Source organism: Odocoileus virginianus, chromosome 27, assembly GCF_023699985.2.
Source record: "Odocoileus virginianus isolate 20LAN1187 ecotype Illinois chromosome 27, Ovbor_1.2, whole genome shotgun sequence".
NCBI lineage: Eukaryota > Metazoa > Chordata > Mammalia > Artiodactyla > Cervidae > Odocoileus > Odocoileus virginianus.
This window is the reverse complement of record NC_069700.1, coordinates 34,401,675-34,423,364: the sequence shown is the minus strand read 5'-3', so window position 1 is coordinate 34,423,364 and position 21,690 is coordinate 34,401,675. Positions and strand designations below refer to the sequence as shown.

Genomic DNA, 21,690 nt, shown 5'->3' with positions numbered 1-21,690 from the left:
AGTTTCCCTCCTTACGCCTACTACATCCTTCAAACACCCGCAGAGATACGCTCATTCATGGTGGGAATTCGGCTCTCAGCTCTCCACTGTTGGTCTTCCCTGTGACCATCTATCTTAGGTAGATTTCCCTCAAAGCAGTATCTAGATGCAAGTAATTTATCTGGGAGGGGATCCTAGGAAGCACACCTTGGGGAGCAAGAGTGTGAGAAAGAAAGGGAACTGCTAAGGGGTTTGTTGCCTGGGCTCAGACCTGCCAGGGAACCCGGGTGGAAGGAGCCCCTCAGTCTGAGTGCGTGCTGCTTCCCGAGCAGGAGGAGGGGGAGGATATTGACTTCCAGCCCACCTCCAGTCCAGCCAGGGTCCAGGCCCAAGGGCCCTGGGGGCCGGAAAGAACCTGCAGAGAGCTGCAGGTGTCTGTAGTTGGAAACTGTCCGGCTGTCGGGCACAGGCCTGACAGTTGCTGATACAGCCCTGTCAGTAGCCCAGGGCTAAGGTTTCCCAGGCTCTCTGGGTACACCCCTCCCCCAGCCTGGAAGTCTGTGGGGACCCCCACTGTGGTGCTCGGACAGACCCGATCCTGGGGTTGGGGGCTGCCTGGAATGTGGCAGGCAAGTCCTCAGGGCTCTGAAAGCAGCTGCCAAGGGTGGCGGCAGGAGGAAAGGAGCGTGTGCTGTGAGAACAGACCCTGGATCTCAGAGTCTGAGCCAGTGAGGGGCAAGTGGAGCAAATGATGAAATCCCGGAATTGTAAATGGCAGACGGTGAGTCTCTCTGCTCTGGTGGAGAAGAGGGAAGGCAGAAGGTTCTGGGTGCTGCTCAGAAGAGTAGAAGGCAGAAGAGAAACTTCAGTTTGTTGCCAGAAACTCGCCCTGCCCCCTGGTGCCCTTTCCCCTCAGCCTCAGACCGCATCCCACCCTGTCCCACTTGTGAGTTCCGGTCTCACGGCTGCAGGGGACTGTCTGAAGCCGAACAGGCTGGGGTTGCCAGGCCTCCCTTCAGGTGGGTCTGTTGGCACAGTGAGTTTGCTTGCTAGGCTGGTGAGGATGGAGGACTGGAATCTTGCATTCTTACTAAGATAGTCCTCAGCACAATTTTGACTGGTCCATGATAAAACGAGAAAGTTAGAGACAGTGAGGAGTGTCATGGTGGTGCTGATGGTAGTTTTTTGCCAACTGCCTTTATTTTATATATGTTCATCCTTTGTACTTCACGTGTCCTTTTGTAAAACAAGGAAATTTTCATGCTAAGATTTTTTCCTTTATTCATGTTTTTTGTTTTGAAATAATTATAGGCTCACGGGGAGTTGCAGAAATAGTACAGAGAGGTCCTTTATTTGGGACTCGTCACCCAGTCTCTGCCAGTAGTATAATGCGTTGCGTAACTCTTGCACAATATCGGAGTCAGGAAACTGACTTTGATACAGTCCACAGACCCTGTTCTCATCTCACCAGTTTGGGGTCGGAGGGGCTTGTGATTCTATGCAGTGTTTTTTTGTGTGTAGGTTCATATAGCTATCACCATAGTCAAGATGCAGAATTGTTCTGTCATCACAAAGATCTCCCTTGTACTTCCATCTTGCTCATTTTTGAAGTCCTTATGCGTCATGATGAAAAGGCAACCTTGTAATATTCCCATAATCCCAGTTTAGGGGAAAATGGCCCACACAATTGCTGAGTTTAAGGACCACTGCCCTGTGTCTCCCTTTTGAAGGAAGACAGCATGATGCTCTGCACAGAAGCCCTTTTCCAAAAAGAGGCAAATGTCCCGGGATGGAGAGAAGCTTATTTTTGCATCAGGTCTTTTTCTTTCAGGATTCAGCCCTCTGAAGGCTTAAGTGTATTCACCAAAGGATACTCCATATTCTGCCACCTGCTCAACTGCCAGGTCAGTGGGGGTGTCTCAGCAGAGAGGCAGAAAGCAAGGGTCAGCCTTGTGTGGCCTCTCTCATGGCCTTGATGAAGTCAGTGGACAACTCTGAGCCTCAGTTTCCTTACCTGCAAAACGGGTTCATCTGGATCCTCTCTGAGGCCCCCGCTGGCCGAGTCTGTGGCTTCCCACCTCACTCGGTCCCACTTTCCTGGCCTCTGTCGCCACCAACGCAGTGGTGAGGGCCCAGAGGCTGAGTTTGTTAATCCCTCAACCAGCTGAACTTACTTATTCTCACTTCTGGAAGCAAAGTATAAAAAGAAAAAGGGAAGTTATAGGTTTCATACTTCACAGTTTTGACTAAAGCCATCCTGTTTACTTTCAACAGTGTAAGAGCATATTTGAGATTCTGATATATGTGTTCAACCACACACGCACAGACACAGGGCCTGAGCTCAAAGATACTTGAGAAAAACAAATCTTGTTATCTCGGTTGTCGTGAGTACTCAACTCTTTCAGTCTGAACTTGCACTCTGTCTCTGAGTTCATCTGTCACTTGCGCATTGGATTCTGTAAGAGGTAGAATCTTAGACAAGGTTCTGTAACTCGTTAACCGTGGAGCTGGGAAGCCCAGTTTGGGACCCCTGACCTTTGATCCAGGACCCTTGGGGGCGTCAGCAAGCCTTCCCCTATCCTTTCTCCTCTCTGAGGACCCCTGGGGCCAGCACACCTGCTCGGAATGCTTCCCCACTGTCTCCTCCCTCTTTCCCCTTATTCCAGAACTCTGCGAAGGGACAAAGTTGGAAGTTGTCTCCCCAGTTTTGCTGCCTCTGAAACAAGCACGCAGCCCACTTTTAAATTGTTACTGCTTATCAAACAAGATGAGAATGGGAAACAGAGACTGGCAGAAAGAGCCAACAGTAGAGATGGTAGAGAACTATTTTAAAGTAATGGCTGCCCTGGGTCTCACACTAGCAGGAATACACTCGGTCTTTCTTTGGCTCCTCTGACAACCTCTCCCTCATGGTGTTGTCTTGAGGCTGTAACTCCCACTCCTTTTCCAAAGGCCCTCCCTCCTAGACGCACACCACAGCCCTTGGGGAACAGTCTTGGCCTTGACAAATACTTGCAGAACAGTGAGGACTGGTGGGTTGTGTTTGCTCTGGAATCTTGGTGCGAGCCAAGGCGAGAGATTGTCTTTGCAGGTGGGGAGGTCCAGGGGTCTCCCAGTGCCTCACAGGGTGGAGAAGGCAGCGGGACTGTCTCTTCTGCCTGTCCTCTCCCAAGTGCAGCCTTTCATGTTCTTCTTGAGAAAGTCCAGTACTCTGTCATCGCAACGCACCAGACTCCCTTGCCAACAGGCCCAAGGGTACAGGTCCCCAGGGCTTTCCCAGGGCGGTGGTTCCCCACTGAGACTGCTTGGGAAAGGCTGTGTTCTTTCTGGTTGGCCAGTGTGGTTGTGTACTTGAACATGGCATTTAATCCGCAGTCGTTTCATGCTGCTGCCCACATTGGGAGTGGGTTTTCTCAGGAGCCCCAGAAGGCACGTGACCGCACCCTGCCAGCCTGATGAGAGGCGGGGCGTGTTGGTGTGTCCCAGATGCTGGGCCTTTCCACGGCCTCCCATTTCCTTACCGGCCAGAGGGGGCCCTGTCCCTGCGCTCTGGTCCTGGAACCTGAGGTGTTCCTTTGGGGACAGTGAGTTGTGCTCCTGTGCACACGGTCAGGAAAGGGGGACAGGACCCCACGTTCCTTAGGCGCACAGACACGGATGGGCAACAATAAGGAAAATAGGAGGATGACCGGGTTACTGCAGGAGGCTCATGGCCTCGGGCAGGGAAGGGCAGCCCGGACCCGGGGAGGGCTGTGTTGTATTGGCTGTATTCTGTTTCCTGAACCCTGAACCAGGTGGGGAGGTTGTGGATGGGTCATTTATTATTAGTGTTGAAATTACAGTGTTATAAAATATGTTGGCTGAGCGCTGCTTCCCACCCGCACGATAGTTACCTATCACTACCATGGAGGATTTCCATGCGTCTTATCTTACCTGATTATATTTAGGAGATATAAGGATATCTTCCTGGTTTTTTTTGCACTGCCTTTTGGGATTGGGGTTGGGGTTGGGGCAGGGCACAGACTAGTTCCTAGCTCAGGTTTTTTGCTTAGGATGACCTTGGGTGCCCTTGAACTTTAGAACATGTCTCTGAGACTTAGAGGACTCTCGTTGCTCTGCCTCCACGTCCCGTGGTCTGCCGGGGGAAGGGAAGGGGAGCAGGTGGACATAAGGGGACCCGTCTCAGAGCGCCCTGGTGTCCCTGCGCTCCCGGCGGGAGAGCCGGGTGGGCCTAGGGCAGTTCCCATTCATCACAAGCCCGATGCCATGAGGAGAAGCGGGCAGTTTGACTTGTGTGAGGTGGCCCCTGAGTTGGTAGTGTGTAAGAGCCCAGGACTTTGCTCTGTAACCAGATGCACTCATACAGCCCAGGCTGCGTGGCCCTGGCCCTGGCCGTCGGTAAGGCGCTGCTCAAACAGGAGCCTCAGTGCGGAAAAAGGAAGGGCTGGAAGTATGCTCCAGTCACCTGGGGCTGTTTCCTAGCCCTCTGCGGAGACGCCCTTGCGGAGGAAACAGCCAGAGAGCGGTTCTGTGTGGGAGTCTAGGCTTACTTGATAATGATGGTGGTCTGAGAATTCCTACCTGCAGAGCTCAGGGTATTGATAGCAGAGGCTAGAGTCTATCAGACACTGCTGCCAGCTCCCCCCGGGAGGCTGGCTGTGTGGCCAGTCAGGGCGCGGGTGGTTTGCTTAATCATAGAACTCTGTTAAAGGAGGAAGTCATCTTAAAAAGAATACAGACGTTGGAATTTAACCCCAACACATAGGCTAGTCTTTGTGAAGCTGGGGCTTTTTCTTTCTCTGTGGACCTGCTAATTTGGAATTCTCTGTCCTCTTTATTACATGGATCACATCTACAATAGAGGATTGATTCAGACTTTTACACAGAGTTTCTCAAAAGTGAGGCAGGCATTTAGCCACTTGTGAAGCACTCTGAGTACAGAATCCTTGTAGAGATTTTTACAGTTTATTTTTCCAACAACACAATTCAAGAACACATTTTAAAAAATTAGTCTCTTGGAAGCATCTACGTGGTCAACACTGAAACAGCTTTTTGCACTTCTTTCATCATTTCTGTAGCATTTAATTTAATTGCCTATTTCCATCCACACATATAACCATTTTAAACATCTTTGGAAATGATCCCAACTGGTTCTTAGTGAGCAGAACCCTCAGCAAATGGAAGCAGAAGACTCAGGATGTGCTTGAGAGACTCCTAGAAGACTCGGGATGTGCTTGAGAGACTCCTGCCCCTGTGGGTGTGGGCAGCACTGGTCGATTAATGAGTCACTAATTGGTTGCTCAGTTGTGTGTGTGTTCAGTTGCTAAGTTGTGTCTGACTCTTGGCGACCCTGCGGACTGCAGAAAACCAGGCTCCTCTGTCCTCCACGGTCTCCCAGAGTTTGCTCAAATTCATGTCCATTTTGTTGGTGATGTTATCCAACCATCTCATCCTTGGTTGCCCCCTTCTCCTCCTGCCCTTAATCTTTCCCAGCATCAGGGTCTTATCCAGTGAGTCAGCTCTTTGTGTCAGGTGGCCAAATTATTAGCACTTCAGTATCAGTCCTCCCAGTGTGTATTCAACATTGATTTCCTTTAGAATTGACTGGTTTGATCTCCTTGCAGTCCAAGGGACTCTCAAGAGTCTTGTCCAGCACCACAGTTTTAAAGTATTAATTCTTCAGCTCTCAGCCTTCTTTATGGTCCAGCTCTCACACCCATACATGACTACTGGAAAACCATAGTTAAGCAAAATCATTAACAGACTTGCAGTGTAGGTGTCACCTCATCACAGGTGACCGTGTGATTTCCCCACATCCACCTGTTTCCCTCATATTTCTCTGAGGTGAGGGGCTGGTGCCTCTAGCACTCCTCCCTCTTCTCCCTCTCCTCGCTGTCCTCTGCTGAATATTGTCCCTGGTCCTCCGTCTCTTGCCTGGTAGAAAGGCGTCACCTCCCTCACATGAAACATTTTGTCCTGAATGGAGAAGCAGCCTCCAGCTGAGCGTCCAGGATGTGAGCTATTGTTCACGCAGCATGTTCCAAACAGTTTCTGCCAGAAGGAAGAACCCCTTTCCCACTGGTCAGTCCTTTTTTTTTTTTTTTTTAAACAAAGGAATCTGGGTTTTGATTAACTTGTTTTTAGGTGGAATTCTGTTTCCTTTGGAACCAGATGACTGTGACTCACGCGCGGAAACACCGTCTAAGCTCTGTAAGCTGAAGCGGGTGAGGAAGGGCCTGCGTGGACTCTCCACCAACCTCTGTGGTTTCATAAGGACTGCAGATGTTTCTCTGCATGAGGGAGGCTGACATCTGCTCAAGTGGGTTACAGAGCGAAAACTAAACAGCTCTTAGGCTCAACCCTATTTTTCCAAGGACTTAATTTAAGAAGGCACTATAGTACCTCCTGCCGGGGCCCCGGGACATGGCAGGCCCCAAGTCTGCCCAGAACTGGGGCAGACAGACACTGCCTCTGGAGAAGGAGCGGGCCTCGCATCTGTGCTTGCAGCCGGGAGGACCTTGTCTTTCTTCCCAGGGTGATGTCATCCAGCGAAGCCCACGTCTTTCAGGCAGTGCAGAGCTTGCTCAAACTCATGTCACAGTGAATTAACTCCGCACTGCAGCTCTGTTTGGGAACCAGACACTTCACCAGGATTCCTCATGTGCTGTCTCAGATCTTGACAGCAGCCTCATGTTGAGGTCTCCCATTTTGCCTTTGAGGAGACTGAGGCTTAAGGATGAGAAAGTGAAAGAAAGTGAAAGTCTCTCAGTCGTGTCTGACTCTTTGTGACCCCATGGACTGAACAGTCCACAGAATTCTCCAGGCCAGAATACTGGAGTGGGTAGTTGTTCCCTTCTCCAGGGGATCTTCCCAACCCAGGGATCGAACCCAGGTCTCTCACCTTGCAGGCAGATTCTTTGCCAGCTGAGCCACAAGGGTACGGATAAAAAGTCAAGTAATTTGCCTGTAACAGTGATTGCCTGAATGACGACGAATTTTTTTGTTTACATTTTATAGAAAGAGAAATTGAAAGAAATGTTAAATGACTTATCCAAGATTCCACAGCTAAATAAGTGGATTTTTCTTTTTTTTTTTTTTGGCTTCACTGGGCAGCATAGGGGATCCTAGTTCCCTGACCAGGGATTGAACCCATGCCGTTTGCAGCGAGCTCACAGAATCTTAACCAGTGGCCCACCAGGGAAGTCCCTTAAGTGGATTTTCAACTCTGGTTTCTTTCTCGTTCCAGTGTCCTCAGTCCCACGTATTTAAAACTGTACTCTTGAGTTTTCCTAGAGTAGAAGCTAGGCCCTAAATAAGTTGAATTAGAAAGATAATCAGGTACTGGCCACATATTTGTAGCTCTGTGATCGTGTTATGTAAGCTAAAAGTTATTTAGCTTTTCTGATGTTTGGTTTCCTCATCATTAAAATGGGAGGGGACTTCCCTGGTGGGCCAGGGTTAAAGACTGTGCCTTACAAAACAGAGGATCCTGGTTTAACCCCTGTCCTGGTCCAGAAAGATTCCTCATGCCACAGGGCAGCTAAGCCTGTGCGCTACAACTACTGAAGCCCACACGCCTAGGGCTGGTGCTCCGAAACAAGAGAAGCTGCCGCAGTGAAAAGCCTGCGCACCGCAGCTAGAGAGTTGCCCCCACTTCCTGCACCTGGAGAAGGCCCGTGAGCAGCGACAAAGACCCAGTGCATCCAAAACATACATATATGAAAATTTAAAGCATTAAATGGGATGGCTTATAGTCCTCCTGCCCACACCCCTGCCCCAGCTGGTAACCACCCTCCTGAGGGAACCTAGCCTGGAACCTGTCCACCCTGGAAAGCTGGAGTGTTAACAGTCTTGATCTAAGTACTTGCCAAGGAGAAGGGTACCTTGCTTGCTGTGAGCAGCTGTCGTCGTTTTCAGGATGACCTCCTGAAGTAGGAAGGGGGTCACTGAACAAGCTCTTGGCATGGGCCACAGTTCTTGCCCGTGCAGTATTCTGAGGGTGGCTTTGATCCCATTTGCTTGATTTCGGGCAGTAGAGGTTACTAGCCAAGTACCCATTGTGCTAAAGCAGCCCACCAAAGAAGGGATCAGTGTCTTCTGAGTCTGATTAGTAAGAACCAGTTTCCCAGGGCCTGTTCAACCCTGGGAACACTGATAATTGAGTTTCCAGTCTGGCAAGACTGGGGTTAGCCTCAGTTCCAGAAGAGCGAACGCCATACTGCAGAGCAGCAGGGCTGACAGCCCTTCACCCTGAAGCTTTGTGACTCGGAATGATGGTGCAGTCAGTCTGCGTTCCCACATTCCTTCCTCTTTGTTCCCTCCGCCTGTTGGGCATGTTTCTGCTCATTAGCATGTTGAGCAGAGCTCATTACAAATGAGGAAACTCAGGCCAGCGTTGTTCTTACAATTTATTATTCTCTAAAAGATTTGATCCTGAAAGAGATCTTTATCCCAGTATTTTATTCTGAAAAACTTCTAACATACAAAAAACTTGAAAGAGACTTTTGAACAGTGAGTGAATGCCTGTATATTCACCACCTACAGCCTAGATTGCAATTAGATTTTGCTTTTGTTGCTTTATCTCATATCTGTTAAACCCTCAGTCCACTGAAAAATAGATGTTATATTGTGATGCATTTCAAAATAACTTGCAGACTTCAGTACATGTCATCACTAAACATTTTAACATGTATGTCATTATCTAGAGTTTGGTATTTGTTTATCAATTTGAGGGGAGGTTAATGCAAATGAAAGACTTAAACCATGAGTCCACCTCTCCCTGAGTTTTGATAAATACATATATTTGTGTGACCCAAATTCCTATCAAGATAGAGGATATTACCATCACCGCAGGAAGTTCCCTCATGTCCCTGCCCAGTCAATCTTTACCCTTCCCTACCCCACCAGCAACTACTCTTCCTAATATTGGATGTTCATTCTGCCTTTTCTAGAATGTTATATAAATGGAATCAGTGCAGTATGTGTTCTTTTGTGTAAGGCTTATCTGAAAGATTTTACCTAGTGCTTTAAAATGAATTTTGGGGATTCTATTGACTTCATCCAACTCCTATTTCACAGAGATAACTAGGAGTGGCAGACTGTAGGAAGTCTCAGGGCATCTGATGGATATTGGTAGTGTATTTGTATTAAGTATATATAACTTTTTTTTTTTTTTTTTACTTCTTCAGTGTATATAATTTGGTGCTCAAAATTCCACATTCGTCTCCTCTGATATTACATGGCAAGTGTTCCCCTGCAGAGTCTGAGGAGCTGATGGGTACAGAAGAACCCCTTTCTCTCCCTGGCCGCAGTGCTGAGGAAATCAATCCTGAGTGGGCGCCTAGGGTGTTTGCTTTGGGCCACTTTAGTCCGTAGCCAGACTTACAGCGCAGCGCACTGCAGTGGAATTCAAGCTGTAGAAGAGCAGGACCAACAAGGGAAGGTTGCCGGTGGTAAAAGAAAAACCAGAGAAGGACCAGGAGACAGGTTTCCCCGTGTCTGAGAGAACGGCACCTCTCTGAGCGGCTTCCTCCTCCTCACTCCTCCCCCAGACCAGCCTACTCCTGGATAGAAAGTAGATTGCGTAAATTGGACAGGAACCCAAATACATAATCCTCATTAATCTTTTAGTCTTGTCCCACTTATTAAAGCCTGTACTTGGCGCATAACCCAGAGTTCTGTGGCAGCAATAATAAAGTTAATTGGAATCTAGGTCTCCCACCTTTTTTTCTTCTTTCAGCAATTTCTTGGGGCTTTTTAGTTAAAAGAGTGCTTGTAGGGGAGGCTGTCTTAGCGCGAGAAGGTCGCTTGGCAAATCTTTACTTTCTGCCAAGTGGCCGGTCTGGGGCACGAGCACTGGTCAAGGAAAGGGCCAGCTGGTAGTTGTGGGGTGCACGATACTTTGGGGAGCAAGGTGGGTATCAGCCATCCAAGAGGTGTGTAAAGGATAGAAATAAGGGGAAGGGGAGTTGGAGACTTAGATGGGGGCCGGACACGCACAGGCTTCCATCTGAGCCTGTGTCCCAGACCGAAGGACAGGGACTTCAGAAACAGCCCTGTGGTCTCAGCCTCATAGGAAAAGTGAGATTGAGAAGGAAGGTGACAATGTAAAAGGGGTTCAGATGGGGATCCTATAAATATGGCAAAGGTCCAAAGCCCCCCACCATGAGCCTGAGACTAGCTGTGCTCCCTGGAGAAGTGACTCATCGTTTGTGGAGCTGCCTGGAGAGGGACAGCCGCCGCGCCCCCCGCCTTGCAGATACACATTCATCCCCTGCTGACCACTTCTCCCCTCTCCCTCCAGTCCTGTCTCCCTCCCCTAAACACAGTTGACAAGGTTAGAAAATCAGGACAAATAATTTACTTCAATCCATCCTTGTCTTTCCAAGGCCTGGTGTGATTCATTCCAGGGGGAGAGGGGAAAAAAACTCAGACTCTGGTCGGTGACCCTTTTTCAAATGTGGGGAATCAAAGCCTGCTCTGGGCGGAGGAGCCCTGTCTGCTGTTGAGGGCGGAAGACAAGAGATGGCAATGAATTCTTATGTTCTCTCTGGGCTGGGAGGCGGCGGCGGCAGTGGCGTCAGGGAGCCTCGCACCACGGAGGAGCCAGCTCTGGCATCGTCGGTCACCTGGTGGAAGGGGCTTGGGCCTCCAGGGTGGCGAGGACTCCGCCTGTGCTCCTGGGGATGGGGGGACGCTGTCCGAGCAGGGCTGTCTGGCCTGAGGAGGGGGTCTGCCCCCTGGTTCCTCCCACAGAGAGCAGCCTCAGCCCGTCAGAGTGGTGCCATCAGTGGGGGATGGGGTGGGCGCTGGGCGTCGACCTGTGGGCAGAGCTGCAGCATCCTCACCTGAGAAATGGGGTGGCAAGTCCGCTTGGCAATGAGCTAGGCTGGGCAGCACTGTTGAGGAAAGGGGCCAGCTGGTAGTCGTGGGGTGTGAAGTCCCTGTGCCAGCGACCCAGGGAAGTGGGGAAAAGATAAAAATGCGGAGGGGAGTTAAGAGAATCCAGACTGAGGTCGAGAGGTGTCAGGTGCCTTTCCCCTCTTACCATGTTAGTGAGGCGACGAGGCTGGCCTGGGCATTTAACAAATGGTAACTCATTTGTCACCAGGTCCCTTCATGTACCAGTTCTGGGCAAGGCGCCGTGTGGCCTCTGGAAGAAACAGCTTGAGCCAGGATCCTCACCTTTATTGGTCCTCTTGTGTCCCTGGGACACACCATAAAAGAGCTAGTGGGGAAGTTAGAGTGCAAGCGTGGGGCGTCTCCAGGCCAATAAAGGAGTCAGTCTCCGGGACAGCAGAAGAGAGAGACGGCGGCCCCAGTCCTGGTGGTCCAGCCCCAGCGGGAATGTGTGTGTTCCATCTCACGGGAGGGCCCTGAGGAGCTGTCCCTCGTGAGAGGGTCCTCAGGAGCTGACAGCTCCCTGGGCAACAGACGGGGTGGGGGTTGGGGGGGCGCGTCTGACATTAGGAGCCAGATTCAGTTCCAGGAACACCTCCCTTCATGTTCCCGTTTGCCCCAAAAGGGGGAAGAAGGGCGATCCCTTTGCCTTCCTGCTCTCAGTGAGGCTCATCTTACGACCAGACTGACTCCTGTTCCCCTGACGTTTTTGCACATGGAGCTCCTGCACATCGCCCTGGCTTCTCACCTGGGCCACCTCCTGGGCGGGAGCCTTGCTGTCCCAAGGCTGTGGTTTTCCTTGGATTGCCTGTGCCCAACACGCCTCTGGGGCATAGAAGACCCAGCAAAGCCCGGGCGCTGTCTTCTCCCTCCCCTCACTCCCAGTGTCCGTGGAAAAGCCTGGCATGATCTGAGTTGCTCCTGGCAGCCAGGTGATGGTGATGGGAGAGTGAACCTCTCTGTATATGGAGTGTCTCTTCCCGTTGCCAGCCTGTGGGCACCAGGGTCCTGTGTTCTGAACCAGCAGATGGGAGAGGGCCTTGGCAGCAGGATCCCTAGTGTGTGGTTTTGGTTGTCTTCGACCATACAGAGAACATATTTTATACAGCCCAGGTAGGAGGAAAAAAGGAAAGCCTGAATACTTGCTGAAAATGGAATATTTGCAAGCATTTTTTGAATAGATGAGTCCATTATGGTGATAACTTTCAGGCTTTACTAAACACAGATATAGGTTCTTTATAGGGTTGACATGAAGTGCACTATTAAAGCGTGGCCATTTCCCACCTCTCTCCAAAAATGTCACGGACCCTAAGCAATAAAAAAACCAGAGAATGTTGAACTGTTGCGTTCTCTTCTGCCAGCCTGTTCCCCCAACATTCCCCTGAGATGCAGTGTGTTTCTGGGAAAAGAGCCTAATCAGATTGTTTCTTAACTCAAGCCTCAATAGTTGAACTACCCGAAGTGTGAGGATCAGAGCGGTATCTGTCTTCTGTGGCTGCTCCCTTTGTCCGGAAATGACCACATTCCCCCTTTGCTGGTCCTGGCGCCCCGGGGCTGTGGCAGGGGGAGGCGATGAGGTGATGAGGCTCCTCCAGTCTCCACGGCCCGGGCTGAGGGCCTGGGCAGGGCTGTGCCAGTCTCTGCCCGCGTGGACGTCACGGCCACTTCTCTCCTCGCCCTGCGCTCTCACCAAGGCTGGATGGGCTTCTGGGCTGCAAGTTGTTGGGAGAACTCTCAGATCCTCTGTAAACTAGAACCTTCTCAGCTGGCCTCGCTACCGCAGTTCACAGAAAGCAAAACACACTTTCTAGGTTGGATGGCGTGGTCCTGAGAGTACCATGTGCACCTGCTTGCAGACTGCAGCACCCAGCAGCTGGGGAGGCTGGACTTTTCCTCGGCACTTGTAGTTGTCCTGAGGGCAACCCCTGGGGCATGCAGGAGGTACTCAGCTCTGTTCTCCCTGACTGTTAAAGGTCCTTTGGCGAAATGTCATGAACTGGGCAACCAGGAGACGCTGACTCTACAGGTCAGTCAGGGCTTTGGTGTTAGGTGATTGATTGTATGATAATCATGAAATATATAATGTAGGTGACTTGACTTTATTTCAAAAGACACCTTGGAGTCACCTTCCACTTGAGCTTTTCCCACCCTGACTGTGTGGCCTTGGGAAAATAGCTTTTCATTGTTGGCGTTAATTAAGTGGACACTGTGCTTTTTTCATCAGGCAGCTGCCTCTCTCACCATGACCAGGCCTGGTGGGTAGAAGGGCAGATAGAACACTCTGGATTCCACCCCTCCTGGTGTTTTCTGTAGTGGTTCTCCCTCATTCACCCCCTCAGGGATCCCGGCTGGTAGGGCCATTCTAGAGATAAGGACCCAACACCCCATGTAAGGAAGTCTCCTCACCTTAGCAGCCTACTTTTCTCCTGTAAATGCAGAAAAGGAAAAGGAAGGCACCTCAGCAGATCTCTATTGAGTGCCTGCTCTTTGCTCAGGTTTCAGGCTTCTGCAGTATAATGACTGGTGTGTCATTGAATGCCAGGTTGGGCCTTGCGGCCTGGGAGTAGGAGAGCAGTTTATCTGGAAGGTAAGAGCTGTCTTCACGTATCCCTAAGCCCTTTCTAGGGAAGAGGAGATGACTTTAGGGGGAAAAGTTTAAGTCTGTAGAAAGACAAATATTACATAACTTGGTGCTTTCTGCAAACGGGGCAGACTGGCTGGGAGAGTTAGGCAGGGCCCCGTCCCTGGGAGGTCTTTAGTCCGATTGTACTTAAGTGGTGTGGGAGTTGGGATTGTATGACCTGTGAGGTCCCTGCTGCTAACTCCAGATTCTGTGTCTGGAAGAAACTCTCAAGAAATAACTAGGAATTAACTTACAGATGTACTTGGGTTCAAAGGTGTATTTGGAGCAGTATTCATTGCAGCACTGTTTAGAAAGAGAGATGATTGGGAACGCCACACGTGTGCCTCCTCTCTGAAGACTGGTAAACACTGGCTGGCTATATACCTCATCTGTTTAAAAAACGAAAAAAAAGTCTTCTTTTTGAACTGTGGCAAGAATTCCAAAATGTATTATTAAGTGGAAAACCCAAGATGCAGAGCAGCACACTTGGAACAGCTCTATCAGTGTTGGGGGGTGATGTGGAGTATATTTACATAATTGCTTACTTGCAGATAGATCTAAGATGCTTAAGAAGCTGCTTATGCTGGTTGCCTCCAGAGAGAAGAAATATAGGCAGCTGAGAGACAGGGGTCAGAAAGAGGCCTTTTGAATCTTTTGAATTTTGAATCATGCGAATTATTACTTGTCTAAAAATATGTTTTAAAACTTTATTAGATCAGAGTGCTGTGGACAATAGAGGGGAAGTGGGGAGCAAACTAACTTATAATTGAGCATCTACTGAGAGCCAAGTCTTAAGCCAAACGCACTTGAAAGGGGCAGGGCCAGAGAAGGGGGTGCTCTGGGGGGGGCTGGAGGGGAGGGGCCTTCTCTTGAAGGGGCAGGCAGACCTGCTTCCCATGCCAGCCTCTGGGCTGCCCGATCAATGAGGTTTGCTGCCCTGGTGAGAAGTATTTCCTCTGCTTCTGCAGAGCTCGGGGCTGGAGTTTGTGTGCGTGTTAACAGGCAGTCAGGGGACTGCGTGCCTGCCTGAGCCAGCAGGCGTTTCTGTGGTGGAGAAGACCTTTCTGGGCTCTGGCTGCCGGGTGGAGGAGGTGCTTATCCCGTGTTGTTCAGCCAGGCTCAAATGTGCTGCCTTTGTCTGCCAGCTGGAGGCTGTCTGGAGAGTTGTTATTTTTCTGACTGTCAGACCTAAGGCTCCTTACTTGCACTTAAAGGAAAAAGCATCCACGCCCTGGTACAGAAGGTCTTTTTTCCTTTCTTTAGAAAAAGAGCAGTGAATGAGCTCATTATCACCACTATGCTGGGGGCGGGGGGGGGGGGGGGGGGGCGGGGGGGCGAGGGACTCCTCCTCCTGGTCCTGCCCCTGGCCAGGTTTCCCGGAGCAAGGGGCTTGGATCTGGCTCCGGGTGACCAATGCCAGATGGCTGGGACAGGTGGTCCATGTGGGGAACAATGCTGGAGACATCTGGCTGCTCAGAGACCAGCTCTGTGTGCTGTGGTCCAGGGGAAGGACACGTGTCTGCCCTCTTCTCCCCTCAATGCGGAGCTGTGTGCAGGACCGCCCGCCTCCAGGGAGCAAAAGCTCCTCCGTTCAGGGTTACCTGCTCATTCCGGGGCTCTGCTGGTCTGAGCTCTGGAAAATGTCCCTACAACTCAGAGCTGGTGGTCATGCAGTAGCAATTATCTGTTAGGTGCTCACGAATTGCCAGGCCCTGCTCTGGGTGCTGGGGGTACAGCCCGGAACAGAGCTGGCACAGACTCCGTCCTCATGGAATTTAGACTCTAGCAGGAGCAGTGGAGGGTGCCTGCCCTGGCCTGCTCTTACACCTTCTACTCAGTCTCCACTGGGTCTGGAAAGGCCGGAGGGTGGGGGAAGTGATGTATCAGTTGCCTTGGAAGGGAGGCTCTTGGGCGTTTCCAGTAGCTGAGCCCCAATTGTTACTCACTCACTCCCTTCAGACCACGTCTTTAGACCTTTGGGGGCTGGGGCCAGAGAAGAGCCTTTCTTGACCTGAACATGACTCTGAAACCTTGCAGGTTGGTGCTGGACCTTGGCATCATCTGGAAGAGTCCTGGAGGCCTGCTCCTGCACACGCTGCTGGTGAGCTGGCAGTGTCTGACTTGAGCCTCACAGCCTGTCTTGTTCCTCTCTCTTCCATCTCAGATTGAGAAGATCATGAGCTCTATTGGAGAAGGGATCGACTTTTCTCAGGAACAGCAGAGGATCTCAGGTACCGTGCCACGCAGCCGTTTCCCCCGCGGGACACAGCCCTTTTGCTCCCTTGTGGCTCAGACGTTTCTCTGACCCAGACGACAGACGTTTGGGGGTGAGCGAGGTCAGCCCAGACCACGTCACACTCGCGACTACACCACCCACACAGCTGTGATTTTTAGGAGCCATGACTCCTTTTGCATAGTGGAGTGGAAAGTGGACAGAGGCATCTTAGGCTGACTGTGAGGAAGCTCTGTTTTAAAAAGGGAACTGTCACTGTTATTTTCCTAAACGTGGGCTTTCTCTGGATGGCTCACTGTGGGTGCTCCTCGAGTTGGTCCCAGCCTCCCGGGCGGCTCTGCCTCTCCCCGGGAACGTGGCTCGGGCCCTCCTGACCCATGACAGTGGCAGTGCCCTGGCGTGGGTTGTTCACCTGCATCATCTGGAAGGGTTGGATTTGCTGCTCCCTCCTTGTCTGTTTCTCCATTTTTCCCTTTATTCATGTTCACTTCAGAGCACTGTTACTTGGGGTATTCTTTACATTTCAAAGCCCTACAGGTAAGCTCTACCTCCGTTTCCTTTGTTTGAAACAAAGGCACTAGGGAGGCCCTACCTGCGCTGTTTTCCTTGGTGATAGAATTATGGTTACGCAGCTTGCTCAGGTGAGGTGACATTCTTACGGTGCCTCTCAGAGCACCTCTCACACCCTCCCCTCAAGCCTCTGAAGGCACCTTTCCACCAGGGCACCTGCGCGGACAGCAGCCTAGGAACTGGCCTCTTGCCGTCATCAGGGAAGGGTCCCTCTGCACTTACGGGGCGGCTTCCATGTTCATTCGGGAGGCTCCATCCAAGACTGACCTGTGAGCCCAGAGTGGAATGGGCCGTTCCCGCATGGGCCCCTGGCCCCGGCAGGAAGTCTGGTGGACGACGGGGCAAGTGTGCACCTCAGCGAGGAAGCTGCTGGTGAGGCCACGGGCCTTGCGGGGGCCTCGGCCCTGTCTCAAAGCCTGATTCTAGATGCACGTGTGTCCAGGGCAAGGTGCTCACTCCCTCTGAGCCCTCAGTTTCCTATCTACGACATTTGGATAATAGTACTTACCTCTTTTCATTTGTTAAGGATAAGTAATACATACAAATCTTTGAGGTAAAGCGGTGTTCAGTAAATAGTAGTGATGCCTGTTTTTGTCCATGAAACAATTACTTCCTCATGTTGAGAAATCCACTGGGTTCGAGCCACCCTCCATTCAGCAGCGCTGTTTCCCTGCGCTCTAGCAGAGAAGGCCCGATTGGGTCAGGTCCATCTTTACTAGTCATGGATTGTGCGGGAGGTCTGCACAGGTGGCTCTCCTGGCTGAGAGTTTGTGGCTCTGTTTCGTGGCACTTGCCCACATACAGTCCGGGGAGCTTAATTATAGTTTGCAGTCTTTTCCAGGAGCAAGTGTTTATTGGGGATAATGTTTAGGACCGAGACAGACACTGTGGTCATTTTCAAAGCTGTGCTTTAGGGGCAGCGGGGATGGGTTGGCTGCAGTCAGTTCAGTTGAGGCGGCTCTCTGCTTCCCTGTGCCTCTCTGCGTCTGAGGAGCTTGCATCAGTTGTGTGTGCTCGAGAGGCTGGTGCAGAAGCAGGCCATTACCTCTTCGCTTTGGTGAATCAGGAGACGCAACAGCCCTTCTGGAAAGCACTTTTGGAAGAGCCCTTCTTGGAGTTGGTGACAGTGAGCCCTTTCCTTCCCCTGTGGGCCCCACCCCCCAAATCTCACCCCCCGTGAACCCACGTGAATGGCGAGAGGTGGTCCGCTGCCCGCCTAGGTTTCTGGTCCCAACACACAGTGTTTTTAGTAGCGCTGAGTAGCATCCTCCAGACCCCAGCTTGGGAAAGTTGAGGGTGAGTACACAGAGGTGGCCCCCTGAGCAGAGGGTGCGTCCACCCGCACTGCAGAGTCCCAGCCTGCAGTGTCTGCGGGGTGGCCAGGCTCAAGGACAGAGTGGGGCTCAGGCCTGCCCGTAACCTCTATCCGATGTGTCGGGGGGTGGGGAACACTTTGACCTCAGGGAGCACCAGCCTTCAGCTAAGCCCCAAGTAGATTTCTTGTTCATTTTGAATGGTCAGTATCAGATTTCAAACCGTCCTTGGTTTCTGGGTCTAGGAGAGGAGCCCTGGACTCAGGGGTCACTGTCCCGGGAGGAGGAGCAGGCTCACAGGCAGGCAGCCCTTAGCTAAGCAGGGCGTTGCCGGCTGTGACTGGTTTTGCAGGGGATCGTGTCCTGAAAGCCGAGACCCCAAGACAGTGCTTTAATCACTCTTATTTGGGGCCATGGGCCCCAGAGTGGCTGGCTCTGGAGCTGGTGACCTGTATCCCCGACAGGCCTGATCGCCAGCTCATCCCACTGTCCGGAGTCCAGGGAGGGCGGGCCTTGCCCGGCCCAGCCCACTCTGGCTGCTTTCATCAAAGGCCTGTGCTGTCCAGCCAGTGAAACAAAACGCTTGACTTTCTTTTGCTGCAGTCAGCCATTTCAGTGGTTGAGTAGGTGTGTCCGGGAGAGCAGCGGGCCAGCCTGCTGGGGGGCAGCTGTCTCCCAGCACGTTTAGAGGGTGGCGTGTGGTCCCCAGGTTTGCGTCCGTGTACACATTACTGCTTTTGTCTCCGCGGCTGTGCTGGAGGTTTGGTCCCGGTTTCCACTCGTCCTTGGCGCCCCCGTACTGTGTCCTCGTCCTCCTAATTTGATCAGCCTGCTGTGGGCCTGGCGCTTCTCTGCTGGGTGCTCACGGCCTGGAGAGAAGTCATTTCCTGAGTTGTTTGGTGCACTCACCTGAGAACTCTGTTGTCCTGTCCTTATTTTGTCACCTGTTTTTTGTGATACCTCCTGGCTTACCTTCTTGGCAGAGAGGCACAGTCATTCCAGAAGTGATGGGGGGGGCGGTGACTTCACCTACAGGCTGTGCCCTCAGGTCAGCGTCACTCCTCTGACCCCTGTCTGGCTGTCCTAGAAACTATCGGCCAAAACTGTAGGATGTTCCTTCTCTGTTCTCCCTGATTAGCTGTCTGCAGCCCCTGGAGCTGGAGGTAAAGTTCGGCCGTCTCTGGCTTTCGTACATGTGCACAGTGGCCAACAGCAGATACTGGAGAATCTGTTGGAGAATCCATCCTTTTGCTCCCGTGCTGGTTGCTGCTGTCTCCTTTTCCCTTGGTGGCAGCAGCAGCAGCTTCTGCCACGATGTCCGATCCCTGATGCATTTTCCTGAGTATGGAAGGGCGGGGGGAGGGGAGGGGAGGAGGGGGAGGGCCAGACGTTAGGAGAGTGAGCAAGGACTGTGGAGCCGGCAGCAGGCAGCGTGGAGCCCAGGAGCCTTCAGACAAAGCATTCTGCTGCGGCTCTGGACGCCTCACGGCCACCGGCAGCAGGCGGGACTGCGGCTGCCGGGCCAGGGGATTGTGAGCAGGAATGCATCAGCGGCCGAGGGACACTCGATTTCACAGGCACACAGAAGCCCACTGCTGAGGTTCCTGGAGCAGACGGCCCCGCTCCGGGGCAGGGGGGGTCCCAGGCTGCCCCCAGACTCGGCATCCCACAGAGCTGCTACCGTGTGCCTCGGGAGGCTGGCCGCCAGAGCCCTGACCACCATCTGTTTTGCAGAGGACAGAGGAGGGGGAGCCTGGGACAGTGGGTCACCAGGGTCTCCTACCTAAACCAAGCCGCTTGGCCTGCCTGCAGGGGCAGAAAGTGCTGGGAACACCAGAATGACTTTCACCGAGCCAAGGTTTCTCCGGAGGTGACGTTTTTTGTAGTTGGTTCTCCTTTTTCCTTCTTTCATCTCTTCTTGCCCATGAGAACTAGAGTAGTAGATGGGGTTAAGGTGATCAGCTCAGAGCATCCACGGTCTTCCAGGAAGGGCTGAACTTCTTCCTGCACTCGCAGGCTCCCGGTCCTACCCAAGGAGCAGAGCAAATGAGGTCCTCCCTTTCATGTTCATCCTCAGAGGAGGGGGGCAAGCCCCGGAGACGCTGGGAAGACAGCTGCCGTCTTTATCACTCGGCCAGAGAGAGAGCAGCGCCGAACGGGAAATAGACTCGAGCCATACAGATGACAGAGGACGGCTGCCTTTCTCTGTTGTGTTGGGCTGGGTTTTGTCTTCTTTAGCTGAGAGCTGGATCTGCCCGCTTGCTTTCCACCGGAGCAGGCTAGTCACGGGAACAGCCACCGTCGGAAGAGGAAGATGAACGCCCAGCCCCCGCCGCCCAGCCCCGCCCGGGAAGGCTGGCCCGCGGACAGCGACCTGGCCCGGGAGACGCCCCGCTCGGCGGCGGCCGGAGTGTAGTGGGGTCCCGGCCCCCAGCCCTGGCCCATGCGCCTGCCCAGCCCTCACCGCCTTGAGCCTCTGCGCACGAAAGGCTGGTGGCCATGGTTTGCTTGTTCCGGGACTGCTGGGGGAAGACAAGTAAAAGTCTCCTTTCTCCGCGGGCAGGGGTCCTGCTGCTTGGGCTGCATGCGCTGGCTGCCCGGGGCCGGGCGCGGATCCGTCGCTGTGCCTGTGTCCCTCCGCTGCATGAAGAGGCGCGCTCGCCCCTGACCGGCCTGGGCTGCAAGGTCGTGGGACTGGTCCCTCGTCCCCCGCCCCTTCTGGGGCCTGTGGGGACAGACTTTGTGAAATTCCTGCGTGCAGGCGGACGAGCGCTGACCCGGAGAGCCTGGGGGTTCGGCTCCTCTGGCCCCTGGGCTGCGGCCGTGCGGGCGGTGCGCAGCCCCCGGGCAGCCAGCCCCCGGGGGGTGAGGGAGTGGGCGGCAGCCGCCCGGCGCCCTTGCGCGCCCGCCTGACTCCGGTCCCGAGTGTGGCCGCTTCGTGGTGATGACGATGGTGTGGCAGTGTCGTCTGTCTGCCTCCGAGTGCCGCTGCTACCGCCTCGATGGTTTCTCCCTGTTCAAGCGTCTGCCGATTCCTCTCTCGTCAGGTGCGCGGCCGCTGGAACAGAGCGTCGGGGAGTGGCTGGAGGCCGTGGGGCTGCAGCAGTATGAGAGCAGGCTGCTTCTCAACGGCTTTGACGATGTCCGCTTCCTGGTGAGTGCCCAGCCCCGGGGGAGGCCGCTCCCGCACCCCAAGGAAGAGGGGCCGCACGGCTGAGACCCGGCGGTGGCCAGCGTGGCCCCGCATTCTCAGCACTGCCCTGGGCACACCCTGCTGGGAGAACTCTTCAAGTTCGCCTCGGAGTAGTGTCCCTAACACATCCCTTGGTCCAGTCCTGTCTCCCTCTCAGATCCCAGCCAGACACCAGAAGCTCCCTTTGTTCCCCAAAACTTTATCGTCAAGCCTGTGGTCACTGAAGTCTGCAGGTTTCCAGCAGGAAGGCCTGGTGACCTCACGGGTGGCCCAGAGGAGAGACTGAGCAGGGGTGGGAAGGATCGGCTGCTTTACTGAGGTGTAACTTTGCACTCTTCTTGCAAAGCACAACAGCTCAGAAAGAGAAAAACCTAAGTGTCCTCTCTGTGGAGCAGGGGCCATCAGGACCCTGGGTCCAGACCCAGGGCTCCTTGTGCAGGTCCAAGAAGCAGCTGTGGGCGGCCTGCCCATGCCCGACCCTCCTCTGGAAGCCCTCCCCAGACGTGCTCCCGGGCGGGTCAGGTGGGGGCTTCGGCTCAGGTCCTTAGCAGTCCTGGCTGTCCCAGGGCGGGCGTCCTGCGCAGTGGTGGGGGCAGAGCTGATGCGTCCTGTTAGCACTTTGGGTGCGGGGAGGCGCTCACTGACCCTCCCAGCAGCCCTGAGATGTGTGCTCACATCTCTGGGAACTGGGGGTAGGACATGAGCCTGCCACTCCGGTCCGAGGGGCCTGCTTCTTACTGGTGGCTGAGGGACGTGGGAGAGGTGCCTTTTATATGCTTGAAGTCGCCTTCTTGCCCGCGCTATGTTGGGAGCTGGTTTGAGGTTCCTTGCTTCCTGGTGGGCCTGTCCTGCCTCTCACGATTTCCAGGGTACAGTCCTG

The 21,690-nt window shown here is 53.1% G+C and overlaps 1 protein-coding gene across 5 annotated transcripts in view; it reads left to right on the top strand.

The window, feature by feature from the left end:
- Positions 1-21,690, top strand: part of ANKS1A (ankyrin repeat and sterile alpha motif domain containing 1A) — a 164,594-nt gene that overhangs the window by 120,724 nt on the left and 22,180 nt on the right. For all 5 annotated transcript variants that reach the window (XM_020888683.2, XM_020888684.2, XM_020888686.2 and 2 more), the window contains 2 exons: positions 15,666-15,732; positions 20,665-20,771. In XM_020888683.2, coding sequence (XP_020744342.2) covers positions 15,666-15,732; positions 20,665-20,771 — 174 coding nt within the window. The remainder of the gene's footprint in view (positions 1-15,665; positions 15,733-20,664; positions 20,772-21,690) is intronic.